This window comes from Calliphora vicina, chromosome 1 (assembly GCF_958450345.1).
Source record: "Calliphora vicina chromosome 1, idCalVici1.1, whole genome shotgun sequence".
In the NCBI taxonomy this organism is placed as follows: Eukaryota; Metazoa; Arthropoda; class Insecta; order Diptera; family Calliphoridae; genus Calliphora; species Calliphora vicina.
In genome coordinates this window covers 134,745,900-134,759,488 of record NC_088780.1, presented here as the reverse complement: position 1 = coordinate 134,759,488, position 13,589 = coordinate 134,745,900, and the positions used below count along the sequence as shown (strand labels likewise).

Below are 13,589 nucleotides of genomic sequence, written 5' to 3'. Positions count from 1 at the left end.
GTTGGTTTTCTTTTAAAAAAAGATTATATTTTTATTAAATACGTATGTAGTATATTTTTAGGCATATTGGTTATAAAAGAAACATACAACTGAATTAAAATTGTATTAACTTTCAAATAAAATTAATACAACTGAATTAACCTTAAATTAAAAAAATATCAAAAATTTATTTGCTAAAATTAGGTGTAAAATAAAATTTGTTCACAATTATTTTGTGTGGGGAGATTTGGTAATTGTTGAATTGAGTTTAAATTTATTCTCAAAAATGATGTACAGTTTTAAGCATTTAATCAGTTATAAGAGGTAAATTTATCAATATAAAAATTTAATTTATAAGAAATTCAAATTTGAAGAACAAACATAATTAAACGTAATAATATGAATTTGTACTGTCTCAATATAAATTTCTTTGCATAGCTGATTTTTAAAATAAATATTTAGAATATTCCATTTTTTTGTTTAAAAAAAAATTAAATCGATTCATAACAAGCGCAAATCCCCCTTGTATACTGGTTTTATGTTTCATAGGCACTTTTGGGAAATTTAAAATTATAGAAAATTATGTACTTCAATATAAAATCCAAAACTATAAATCCCCCAGTTATTTATTAATATTTTGTGTGTTTTCAGGCAAATTTGTTTGAAATAACTCTACCATTTTTTTGGTATATCAAAAATTGTGGAATTTTAAAACTTACAATAATATTTAAAATTTTTTCTAATTTCATTATGATTTTTATAGTTTACACATTAACATATGTAATAGATTCTGTATACCTGAGATTTCATAGAAATATTTCGTTATAAATAAATTAAATAAAAAATAAAAATACCAAAGAAATACAAATTACAAACTACTGCTTTATGTTTTCTGCTCCCCTTTTAATGTGCCCAGGCGATCCAATAGAGGTGTGGCCACTTCACTCAAATGGGACTTAGCACTTTGAAAATCATCTTCCGATTTGGGTCGTTCATTTTTCACTTGCAATGTAGCCCCCGCCTTAGGGCTTTGCGGTGAATTTAATAGTACCTCCACAAATTCTTGTTCCTTTAATGTTCCCTCTCTCATTTCACGATCGTAAGTCGTTTCTACATCCACCAATTGGAAATCAATGGCCAACAGGAATCTCATTAGCATTATGAGTAAAGCGAAAATCCATAGTAACATGGCTAAAGTGTAAGAAATGCGAAATAGTATTAAGTATGTATTGTGTGATAGGGTTTGAGAACGTATAATGGGCCTTAAGATGGCCATAGCATCACCACAGCTGTAAACGGAACAAATGGGAAAATTTAATATTTAATTAATTTAAAAATAACGGTAAAGTAATGTCTCACGTTATGGCATCCGGTTTACTGAGGTTTTCTCTTAAATCGTTGCAAAATGTTTTTAGAAAACCATTGGCCAATATTAAATAACTTAAATTGGCAACAGTCATTATGGTAAACATCATTATCGAGGGTATAACAATGCGCCAAGGCTTTGGAAGTCCCCTGAAAATAAAATTAAAACAAAAATTGTTATTGAACAGGAAAATTTAACATTACTATTATGAAGGCAATCCAAAAAAAGAGTTTTATAAAATCATAAAATATGCAATTAACGTTTTTTGTGAAAATTAAACTCAATTATTTTTTTAATTTAAAAAAATCATTTGATTTGGGGCACCGAGTTTTGTGGATTTTCTATAAAAACAATTATCTGGTTCATACGATTTGATTAATTTTATATTTCTATAAATATAAAGTATCAGTTGTAAATTCCACTTTGTTAGATTAATCTATATAAATAAAAATCAAATGTTCGTTGGCAGCGTTACCATATGTCAAGTTTTACCTTTTTTTGCAAGGTTTTTGAGATGCCAAAAGTTTTATTTTAAAAAAGTTTTTTGGAAAATTGTAAATTTATGATATCAATAAATTGAACCGTTTATTTCAAAATGATGTTACCAAATTCATTTACTAAATATGGTAATTGATTTATTTAGGAGCTGAAGTGTCTCCACCACTAAATTCACATAAATTGCTAAGTCTAATTATATGTACGAATTTGGTTTTATAATTTTAGTATGCATGTAGTTAAAAAAAGCTTTTTTTAGAAATAAAAAGTTTTCTTCAAAAAATTTATGGCAACACTGTTCGTTCGTAATTGCATCAGTTGAGAACGGTCGGACCGATTTAGAATTTTTTTTAAATGTTAGGTTTTTACGAAATGAAAAATTGACTACGCCCACTTTTTTTCGATTTATCTAAAATCGGAAAACGGCAACACCGATTTGGCTAATTTTTTGTTTAAATGTTCTATCCGATTTAAGTTTTTACTGAAGGAAAACTTGACCACGCCCACTTTTACGGCCACTTTTTTCGATCTATCTAAAATCGGAAAACGGCTGCACCTATTTGGCTAATTTGTTTTTAAATGTTCGTAGTAAAATTCGTAAGAAAAATAAAGCGAAACTTTGTATAGAAACTTAAACAATTTTTTGGAAAATAAATGTTATGCATACATTTTATGAAAGCTTTATTCTTTGCCTATCCATAATTGTTTACAGTTTTTAAATCGGTATAAAAATGTGTGAGTACCTCTAACTCACACATTTTTATACCGACCTAGGTGTTTCAAAATCTTTGAAAATGGTTTTAGTATGTCCTCACCTAGGTAGCATTTAAAGCTCTGACAAAAAGTGTTATTTTGTAGCAGAATGTTATTAATTAAAATTCGAAAACGAGATTACGAGAAAATATCGTTTTTATATAAAAACTCACAATAAATAAATTCCCTAACAACTTGGCCAATAAGCATTTAACCAAGAAAAGGAGCTCGATCTGTGTTTAATCATATTTCAGAACAAAAATAGTTTTTTTATATAAAAACTCCAAATATCTAAATTTGCTAACAACGTGGCCAATAAGCGTTTAATCAAGAAAAAATATCTAAATTCGCTAATAACTTGACCAATAAGCGTTTAATCAAAGGAGCTCGATCTGTGATCATTTTTAGTTTTTTGACAACAGACTTAGGTTCTTTGTCTCTCAGTAACGCTTCTATGTATATTTTATTCTATGACCTTTGTCTTTCGATACAGTGACAAACTATTTTGCTGAGAATATAATTGTTCTATTCATGTACGTAGAACTATGAGTTTTGTATGAGAAAAATTTGTAATTGTCATACATATTTCTATATATAGTTAATCTAGAGACTAGAACTATGATGTGTGGTCATAGAGACACTTTTTTTAGAAGAGTTTATTAATTTGCTGCATATCGTTAGGATTTGTAAAATTTTAGGTGATAAAAGGCCTCGAACTTTGTATTCCATAATTTTGTGTTTAATAATATAATTCATGTATCCCACAATTTTTAACATGACGTACTTAAGTGGGTTCATTGAACTTTTGAACTTGTAATAAGTAAATATTAGTAAGTTCTATCCATGTTCGTGCTAAAAATGCTTGCTTGAGTAATTTTGTTATGTATTATAGCCATTTTCCAACTCTAAATTATCAATTTTCATATCACATTTTGTTTGTTATTAATACTTAATAACTTGTAATAACACTCTAGGGTGCATTAGTAGTAATACTTACCAAGTCTTTTTGACACCCGATTGAAATATGAAACACATGGCAGTCCATATGATGGCAATAATTTCCGAAAAAAATGGAAAACTATAAATAAACTTAACAGCAGTATTCTGATGCCAACGGGTTTGATGAATATCAATTGTCACTAAATTAAATAAAAGTTATGTATTAGGAGTGATAAAAAAAATATTTAATAGAGATAAGATTTCAATTTCAAAACATACTGAGTGATAAAAATTTACGATCCTCTTCTATATTAAACGTTTTTGGCACTTTTGTGGTTGATTCTTCTTCAATGTCGTCATCATCATCATCATCCTCATTTGCAATTGTTGGCGAATCAGGTACTTTGGAGTTTGTCATTTGAAATACATGCGATATTTTATGTACTTTAGGTTTTTTGGTTGAAGCTAAATAGGAGAGAAGAGTAAATTAAGGTACTTTCACATTGTTCAAATATTTAAACACTAAACCCCATTAACACGATATCTGGCTTTGTTTGAACTTAAAGTTAAAACATTAAATAATTTTTGTATGAAAACTGTCAGTATAACTTTAAGTTAATATATAACCAGACATCGTAATAATGGGGGTAGGAAATCAATATTTATCTTTCCCTTGAGAAAATATTTATAAAATTAAACAATATCTAATATAACAAGTAAGAGAGCTACATTCGTGTCGAATCTTATATACCCTTCACCAAATTATACTTCAAAATTCAAATTCTAAATATTTTTAGGTAAACAAAATTTATTTTTTTTTCCAAAGTTGTTTTTTTAATTTTTTGGAAAACATTTTGTTTCGAATTGTTATTTAAAATTATTTTTCGTGAGAATTTTAAAAAAAAAAATGTTGGGTTTTTGAAATTTTTATTTTTTGGTGAAAAAAAAAATTCATTAGATATCCATATTGTCTATATTAATGACTTAGTAATCCAGATATAGATCAAAAATCGACGTTGTCCTTGTTTTTTCCGCATATTTCAGCCATTTGTGGACCGATTTTATTGATTTTAAATAGGAAACTTCTCGAAAGCATGTCTGACAGAATTAATGAATATTTGGATCCCAAAGATATCTGGGGTCTTCAGAAAATTGATTTCAACAGACAGACAGAGAGACATACATGGCTTCTTCACCTTCTCAGGAAGGTGAAGGGTATACAAATGATCTCGTTTGTATTGTTTGTTCTTACAACAGTTATGTAACATCAAATAAACAGTTTCTCAAAATAGTGTTACACTTATTTCGGCACATTTCTTTAATTTCTTTAAATTATATATGTATGTATATCTCAAATAAATTTCTTTACTTACGTTGATCGTCTTTTAATTTAGGCATTATTAAGGCATCGGCTCTTATTTGATCTAAGGCCTCGATGGTATATGTTTCATTGAAAACTCTATCCAAATCGTGTTTCCAAATTTCTCGCTCAGCATCTTCCATTTGTGTTAAATCTCGCTCACGAAATACTAATTTGGCACCGATAAAACCATTGTAAAAATCCCCCGATAACACATGTATCGATAAACTCCAGACAATGGAGGTGGCAGCCACCGATATCATAAGGCATAATACTATATCTAAAACAGAAAAATAGAAAAACAATTTAAAAAACCATTAATTTAAATTTATAAACACTAGACATGTACACAATAAAATATATACATACATATGTATGTAATTAATTATAAATAGCGCCAATAGTTTATAAATATTTTTAATAAATTCAAAAATTTTCATTAATTTAGCAAATCAATGCCATTCTTTCAGAAATACTATGTACTACATACATATTTATAATCGTTTAATAATTTTTCCCACAAACTTGAACTTGTGTCCATTACACTACCTTGCCTCGTACCCCATTAAATTCTCGTACACACATGTCAATGATTTGTTTATGGAAAATCATGAAATTTTTTTTTTTTCCATTAACACACCAGCAGGAGTATAATTTTCCTACGCCAACCATCGTTTAAGTACATGAGCACTCGAGACATTTAGACGTCTTTTATGATGTTTGTTAAATGAATATGCTCGCTCGTCTGGGTTCAACTTATAGTCGACATCCATTTATACAGACATATACTCCTAGTTATACATGGCATATACAATTCCATTCCATTTAACAAGGTCTTTTTATTCACCCATAGAATTATTTTAATAGAAATACTTGTGTGTACATCAGTGATGGCCAAACCATTTCATGATGAGGGCCATTTAATTACACAGTGATTTAAAAGTGAACGAAAAACTGAGCAGGAAGTCTCATGTAACAATTCTGTTTTGTTGGAGTCCATAGAGTTCGAAAATACTTATAGTTTTTCTTGATCACTTCGTTTTTATTGAGATAACTGTATTATTAAAGCTACAACTGTAAAACATCCTATGTTCTTAATTAAAACGAAATGCTCTCTGACGGGAGCCTTGATGCCCAAATGGGCTCCATCTTAGCGAGGTGGTAGAACGGCTCTATGAAGCGTCGACCGTGTTTGGCTCTATGCGAGAAAGATTTTAAGAGACTTTCACGCATTCAATGAAAACAAGTAAGAAAGTATGGTCGGTCAAGCCCGACCATATAATACCCTACACTAAGTAAAAGAGTAAAAACATTTTTCTTTTAAAATTTCAATAATTTATATTTTTGAGTGATTTTCGGAAGTGGGCTAAGGCCCACTGGGGGCTATGACCAATTATGGACCGATCACCATGAAATTAGGTCGTGTGATTTGTGTCTATATGTAAGTTTACTTTGTTGAATTTTGTGAGTATACCAACATTTTTAAGCGATTTATGCACGTTAATGTGATTTTCGGAAGCGGGTCTATATGGGAGCTATGACTAATTATGGACCGATCGTAAAAAAATTTGGTGACATGAATTTTATACATATAAAACTTATTTGGAGCGCAATTTGTGGAGATACATTTATAAATTAAACATTTATGACCGATAAAGTCCAATTTCGGAAGGACATTTGTATGGGGGCTAGGTGAAATAATGGACCGATTTCAGCCAGTTTCAATAGGCTTGGTCCTTGGGCCGAAAAAATAATATGCACCAAATTTGATCGAAATATCTTCAAAATTGCGACCTGTACTCTGCGCACAAGGTTTACATGGACAGCCACCCAGCCGAACAGACGGACGGACGGACATCGTTTAATCGACGCAGAAAGTGATTCTAAGTGGATCGGTATACTTTAAGGTGGGTGTTAGACTAATATTTTTGGGCGTTACAAACATCTGCACAAACGCATAATACCCTCCCCACTATGGTGGTGTAGGGTATACAAATTTACTGCCTCACGATCAACTTAGAGTATGAATGAAATGAAAATTCGTTGAAAAAAGGGATTTAAAAATATACGACCGACCGAAGCAACCATTTTGCAACCGAATATTTAAAACGTTGATAACTTTAAAATTAAAATGTTGGCTTCCCTTCTATTGCCTTCTGTTTACCTTGTGACAAGGTGGCCCAAAAATAAACAAGTGGCCACTTAAAATAGGTACGGATTAAAGCGAGCATAACTTTTAAATGAAACAACGTATGTTAAGCTTTAAAAAAATATAACTAGTTTTATGTGTCTTTATTGCGAATAAATTTTCTGGCTTTTCTTATTATGCCTCCCATTAATAGCTGCACAACTTTTCTTCCCACTTCTACCGTTATTCCAGCATATTTATTCCACTTTGTTCTCATCAAAATCTGATTATTTACTGTACCTGTACTCTTTTTAAATTTACGTTTAACAATTGTCCAATATACATATCTCGATTGGACGAAGATTTGGGCAATTTGTTTAATTGATGTGTTTTGGTATAAAAAATAAAACTAAATATCTCTTAAACCAAAACAGATAACCTACACATGTAAGCGTCTTTTTTGTAGACCTTCTCAAGGACTATTTATAATTTATATTTCAGCTCAGTCGGATCATAAATAGATTTTTGGCGATTTTTTTTAGCCTTCGATTTACCAAAGGTTTTTTATGTACATGATTTACCAATACCCACCCGGGTGACACTACACTTTTATAAATATGTATATGCGACGAATGAAATTTTAAAAAATTTAAAAAAACCTTATAAAAAGTTTAAAATGTTTCTATTAAATTCTATAGAACCTTAAAATTTGTTCAGTGAGTATAAATTTCATTTAAATCGAAACAACATTAAAAAAAATATTAAACCAATAAAAACGATGTGGTTACCCGGGTGGGTATTGGTAAAGCGAAGGTTAAATGTGGTCAACAACTGTAAATCAACTCGAAAACACCTTAGCTCCAACCGTGTGCAATTTCGTAGCAATATCTCCAATAGTTCCCGAGATACCGAATTTTTTGATAATGACCCTCCCACCGACACGGGCACAGTATTGAGCGGGTCGACTTAAAATTGTTACCAAACATTTTAAAAATCATTATAGAAACCAATAAAAAATGATTAAACTATACTCTATTTCAATTGATCTTTTTCCCTTAGTACCACTATAAGATTCCGCTAGAAGTGGGCGGGGCACTGCTCCATCCACTTGAAATTTTTACTAAGGCCTTTGGTAGGTCTCATAGTCAGTTGTACAAAATTTCAAGTGCCTAGCTACTTCCTGTGATTTATTGCCTAAAAAAACTGTCACTGAGCCTATAGTGCAATGATTGGATTCTATGACAACCCCGAATATATCGAAATTTCGATTTTCCAATACTTAAACGGAAAGATGTAGCTAATTTTTTTTAAAGTTTTGGCGGGCCTTAACTAACACGTGCCTGTAATTAGAACCAAACAAATATTATACAAATATTGTATTCATTTTCAATTAGATTTTATGGTAGTAATATTTCTTTATGCTTTGTTATTGTTGATTTCTTTTTTTTCGTTTTTTTTCACAATAATCTTAATATTGGCTTATGAGATCATCTTTCTTCCTACAACAACAAATTTTAGAATTAACTACATATTTATTAGTTTTGGTTAATAAAAACAAATAAAAAGCGGAAAAATGCCAAAACAATCAATATATTGTATTTATATTTACATTAAGTAAACAATGTTGTTTCAATACCCTACCTACACAGTGTAATCGTTTTTAAATACTGTTCGTATTTGTTACAAAAATTAGTTTGAAATATTAGGAAACCAGTTAAGTTTCTTTAATTTTAAAATAAATTTAAATACTTCATATTGCAATTAATTTCCCAATATAGCAAATTTGAGTTTATATATTTCTTCTACTAAGAATCGTTGCAGAGAAGGTTTTCACATGACTGGATCTAAATTATAAGAACCGATTCTAGTTCTAACATTTTACATGAAGGGTATTTAAAACCATGTAATATTTTTACTTATTACAAATACCAAAAAGATATTGTAGGTTACATATTGAGTCGTTTTTCACGGACTCAAATTTCTTGACTTTTTTAATAGATTCCCGTAACTTAAATAAGAAAATATTAAAAATTAAAAAAGGAAACTACAAGCTAATTTATGGTTAAATAAACAGAAATAGAGCAAATATTTACAAATTTATCTTGTTGTATAATTATAGTCGTTCTTTTTCGTATTTTATTATACAATATCTAAATGCAAAACAAACAAATATTTTAGGTGTAATTTAGACATTTAATCAGTGTTGCCAATTTAGCTCTTTTCTGACTAAATTTAGCCCTTTTCAATCTTGTTTAGCCACTAAAAAATTAATTTAGCCTTTAGCCATTTTTTAGCCTTTTTTATTTTCATTTAGCCATAAATTAAAACTTATACATATATTTACTCTAATGATCTGATATTTTTGCTGTTGGAAATGAGTAAATCAGTTCAAAAAAATTGGCAGGAATAGTTATTATGACAAAAATTAACTAAAAATGTTGAACCAGTAAACAATTTAAGCACATACAAATTGTTGGAATCTTCCATATATTCTTCAAAATTGCTCTAGTTCTCAAATTATATCATTTTATACAAATATTGTATACATGTTGTATTCTTGCCTGGGACACACAGTTGCTCAAAATTGTTTTTCATCGGCCAAAACTCTGTAACTTTTGAAACGATTGAGATATTTTAGTATTTTTTTATCGCGTATATTAGACTTATGCCAATATGCAGGTAAAATGAAAACGACTACAAACATTTAAATAAAAATTTAAATTAAAATGCCATAAATAATATAGAGAAAATTAGCGTTATATGAATAAAAATTGTTAATATTAAAAAATGTTGTACTGGCGTTTATAAAATTATATATAGGGCGAAGTATTTTTTGATCCTTAAAAGTTACGTTCCTCTAAAATTAAAATTTGTCGTAAATATAGTACTTTAAAAAATATTTTATAACACCTTACACAGGCCATGTATACCGGTTTTAAAGACTACAATCCAAACAATTTAGAAAACAAATTTCAGTCCATTATCGATAAAAAAAATTAACTTTTTAATTTTAAATTAAATATTTATGTTTACCAGCATACCACACCCGTGATTTCCAATATTTTGACAAAATATTTTGGCTACCTTCGTTTTGATATGTTTATTAAGTAATGACAAAATATATGTTTTGACCAATAAAAATCAATTCTGTCCGACGACGTGTATAATTTTTAGAATATTTTTTTCTGCATTACTTGAGAAGCATATTAGCCATATACATATTAACTTATCAAAATATTCTCCATCGATTTCGAAGTTATCACAAAGGATTACTTTAAAATTTGGCTTTCATATAAAAAATTTGCCTAGGAGCATTTTGCAGGCCAGGTGATAAATACAAGGTTTTAAAAACATTGGCATATGATATACGTGTGGCCACATATTACGTTATTTGTGTGTTATACGTGTGTTATATTCATACATTTTTGTTGATCTATTCGGCATAGCCAAATGTAACATTCTAAGTTGTTTTTGTGTAAAATGTATGTGTTTTTTAATTTAAAAATGTTAGACCTTTTTAGCCACTTTTTAGCCAAGAATTGGCAACACTGCATTTAATTAACTGTGTCCTCAAGTAATTTTTTTATTTGTTTCAAATAATCAGCAATTACACTGTGCTAGTTGAAAAAACTGCCAAGCGGGGCACCCGGTGGGTTAAACTAATTCGGGTACGCTGAATTCAGTGGTGCTAACCGTTTTTTTTAGGTTAGCTCGTATTTTCGAGATATACCGTTATTTCGAAAATGGAGGAGGGTGCACGACATATATTCGCGTAACAAAAATTACCTTTAAGAAAGGCTTAACATGTTTTTAATCTTCGCAGTCGTTTTAAAAATATAAATTTTTTTGCAAACAAAAAAATATTTTTTAAAATTTAGAATTTCTTCTTTTTAACCAATGTTTCAAATACCCATATTTATTTACTTGAGGAAATTGTACAAAAATTGTGAACATATAAAATTAATAAAACCACATCTTCAAGATCAAAACCGCAAAAACTTTAAAAAATTCGAAATAAATTTTTTTTAAGCTGCCTAAAATTATGCTTTAGTTTATACCAACTAAAAATTACGATAAATCCCGGGGTCTCGAAAAATCCGGGCGCGTCTGGCATCCCTAGTACCAAGTTTGTTGTTATACACTTAAGATATTTTCGCGGTTATGGTTCGATATGTTTATTTAAATTCAAACTGAGTCCCAGTAACAACAAATTTAATTCGATTTCCAATTGTGTTTAGCAATTAATTTAGCAAAAAAAAAATTCTATTACTAACACCTCAAGCTGTGCGTAATTTTCTCACCTCACAAAAAAAATCCATATTTATGTGTGAAAATCATAAAAATTTTAAAATACAAAAATAATATATAATATACAGTTTTTATGGTGGGTGAATTATCTCATTCAAACCAGTACAACTAAACATGGACTGCCAGGCAGACAATCACACAAACTCGAAGATCTATAGACATTAATTGTTGCAAATTTAAGACCGCTGCCACACATAGAATTCTTTAATTTATTAAGTATTTTATGTGCACTTCTATTGCTTTTTTTATGGAAAAATAACATTTGAAAATAAAAAAATTAATTTCAAAATTAGAGCGTAATTAAAAAATATATTGTATAAATGACGCATTTTATCCAAAACTACATTAAACGTTGAAAACCAAAAATAAACTAAATATTGGTTGTAAACGAATCTTGTGTACCCTTTTCTATAAATTATAATGATATTTAAATATTTGGTAATTTAAGAAAACATTTGAAATCTAGCAACCAAATAGGACTTTTCAAAGTAAATATTTCCCATGCCTGATCTTACCTTAAAGGTAGGGTCACACATGACAAATATTTGACGAAAAAGTGGTTACGCTTTTTTGAGCAAATAAACTTATTTTACTTAGGATGATTCAAAACAAAAAATTGAGTTTTATTTTATTTGATGCTGCTTGACCTTACAAAACACTGGTAAGAGTAAACACGTCAAACAAATTTGTGCTAAAAAAAGTGGTTACGTTGACAAATTTTCAAACTGTAACAGGTTGCATTAAATTGATGTCCGAATACCGGTAGGATTCGAAAATACTTTTAGTTATAAACAACAAAAATCATCCTATCTGGAATGTTATAAGAGAGGATTTCCGAACCAACATTAAAAGGATTTAGAGTAAGTTGTATTGAGTACAAAGATACGAACTTTATTGAGAATAATGTTGGGCATACATAATAAAAAATGTCACTGTTACTCCTTGCGTAGCGAAAAATTTTAAATATCATTTTGCAATATGAAAAAATTAATGTGTTTAAAGTGGCATGACATCATTTTATGATTAAAGTGTAAAATAAACGCAAAGGTACCGAAATATAAAAACACATACTGTACATTGTGCCATTGATTTTGACATAAGGAAACAAAAAATCCACTACGACACACAGTGGTTCATTATCGTTTTTCATCGGCCAAAACTCTGCAACTTTTGAACCGATAGAGATATTTTAGAAGTTTTTTTTGATGGACAGATAACTTCTTGAATTTTTCTCCAGTTTTAATTTCATTAAAATCAGTTCAGCAGTTGTTGAGCAATTTAAGGTTAAAGTTGAACTTTTAATTTTTGTATAGCATTTAGTATGAAAATGCAAATTTTTTGATTTTTTAAATCAGCTATACTTATTAAAAAAGTTATCAGCTGATAAAAACAAGTAAGGAAATATGTTCGGCCAAGCTCGACCATATAATACCCTACACTATAATTTATTTTTGTGAATGATTTTCGGAAGAGGGCATTATATGGGAGCTATGACTAATTATGGACCGATCGCCATGAAATTAGGTCGTGTGATTTATGTCTATATGAAAGTAATTTCTGTTGAATTTTGTGTTTATACCAACATTTTTAAGAGATTTATGATCGTTAAAGAGATTTTCGGAAGAGAGCATTATATGGGAGCTATGACTAATTATGGACCGATCATCACGAAATTAGATGACATTAATTCAGTTTATATAAAACTTATTTTTTGTCAATTTAAGAATTTAGGTATATTAAATTATTTTTTTATCAAAACAAATTAAGTCAAAAGAAAGGATGTATATTAATAGAATATCAATAGATATTTTATAATAATAATAGTTAATTGTATATTTTTCTTTAAATTATTTTTTATTAAAGACGAAACATGGACTAACTGTTAAAATTGCATTGTATAAAAGATTTAATTCGATATTTTTGAAAATTTCTCCAAATAATTAAAATCTTGTTTTAAGTCGCTCGTTGTTGCAATATAAGTTCTTTTGTGTAGATTTTGAACTTCTTTTAAGCGAGTCACTTTCAATATATTCTAAATCAGAGTTTGATGAACTTTCATTTAGTTCTGACCAAAAAGTCAATTAAAAAGTGTTACTGCATACGGTACAATTAGGCAAATTTATTACAGGTGACGTTAAAAAGCCATCTGATTATTTTTTGCTCGATATGTTTTCTGGCTTCTATCTGTTAAAGTTTGCTAACATTGGTTTTTTAATTTAAATATAACATTTTTGTATTAAAATTTGTTTAAAATTAAAAAG

General features: G+C 29.0%; 1 protein-coding gene across 3 annotated transcripts in view; it reads right to left on the bottom strand.

Moving 5' to 3' along the window:
* Nucleotides 1-5: 5 nt before the first annotated feature.
* LOC135963911 (uncharacterized) overlaps nucleotides 6-13,589 on the bottom strand; it is a 40,874-nt gene continuing 27,290 nt past the window's right edge. For all 3 annotated transcript variants that reach the window (XM_065515918.1, XM_065515916.1, XM_065515917.1), the window contains 5 exons: nucleotides 4,906-5,172; nucleotides 3,812-3,997; nucleotides 3,591-3,732; nucleotides 1,339-1,494; nucleotides 6-1,268 (listed from right to left, as the gene is read on the bottom strand). In XM_065515918.1, coding sequence (XP_065371990.1) covers nucleotides 863-1,268; nucleotides 1,339-1,494; nucleotides 3,591-3,732; nucleotides 3,812-3,997; nucleotides 4,906-5,172 — 1,157 coding nt within the window. In that variant the 3' untranslated portion in view covers nucleotides 6-862. The remainder of the gene's footprint in view (nucleotides 1,269-1,338; nucleotides 1,495-3,590; nucleotides 3,733-3,811; nucleotides 3,998-4,905; nucleotides 5,173-13,589) is intronic.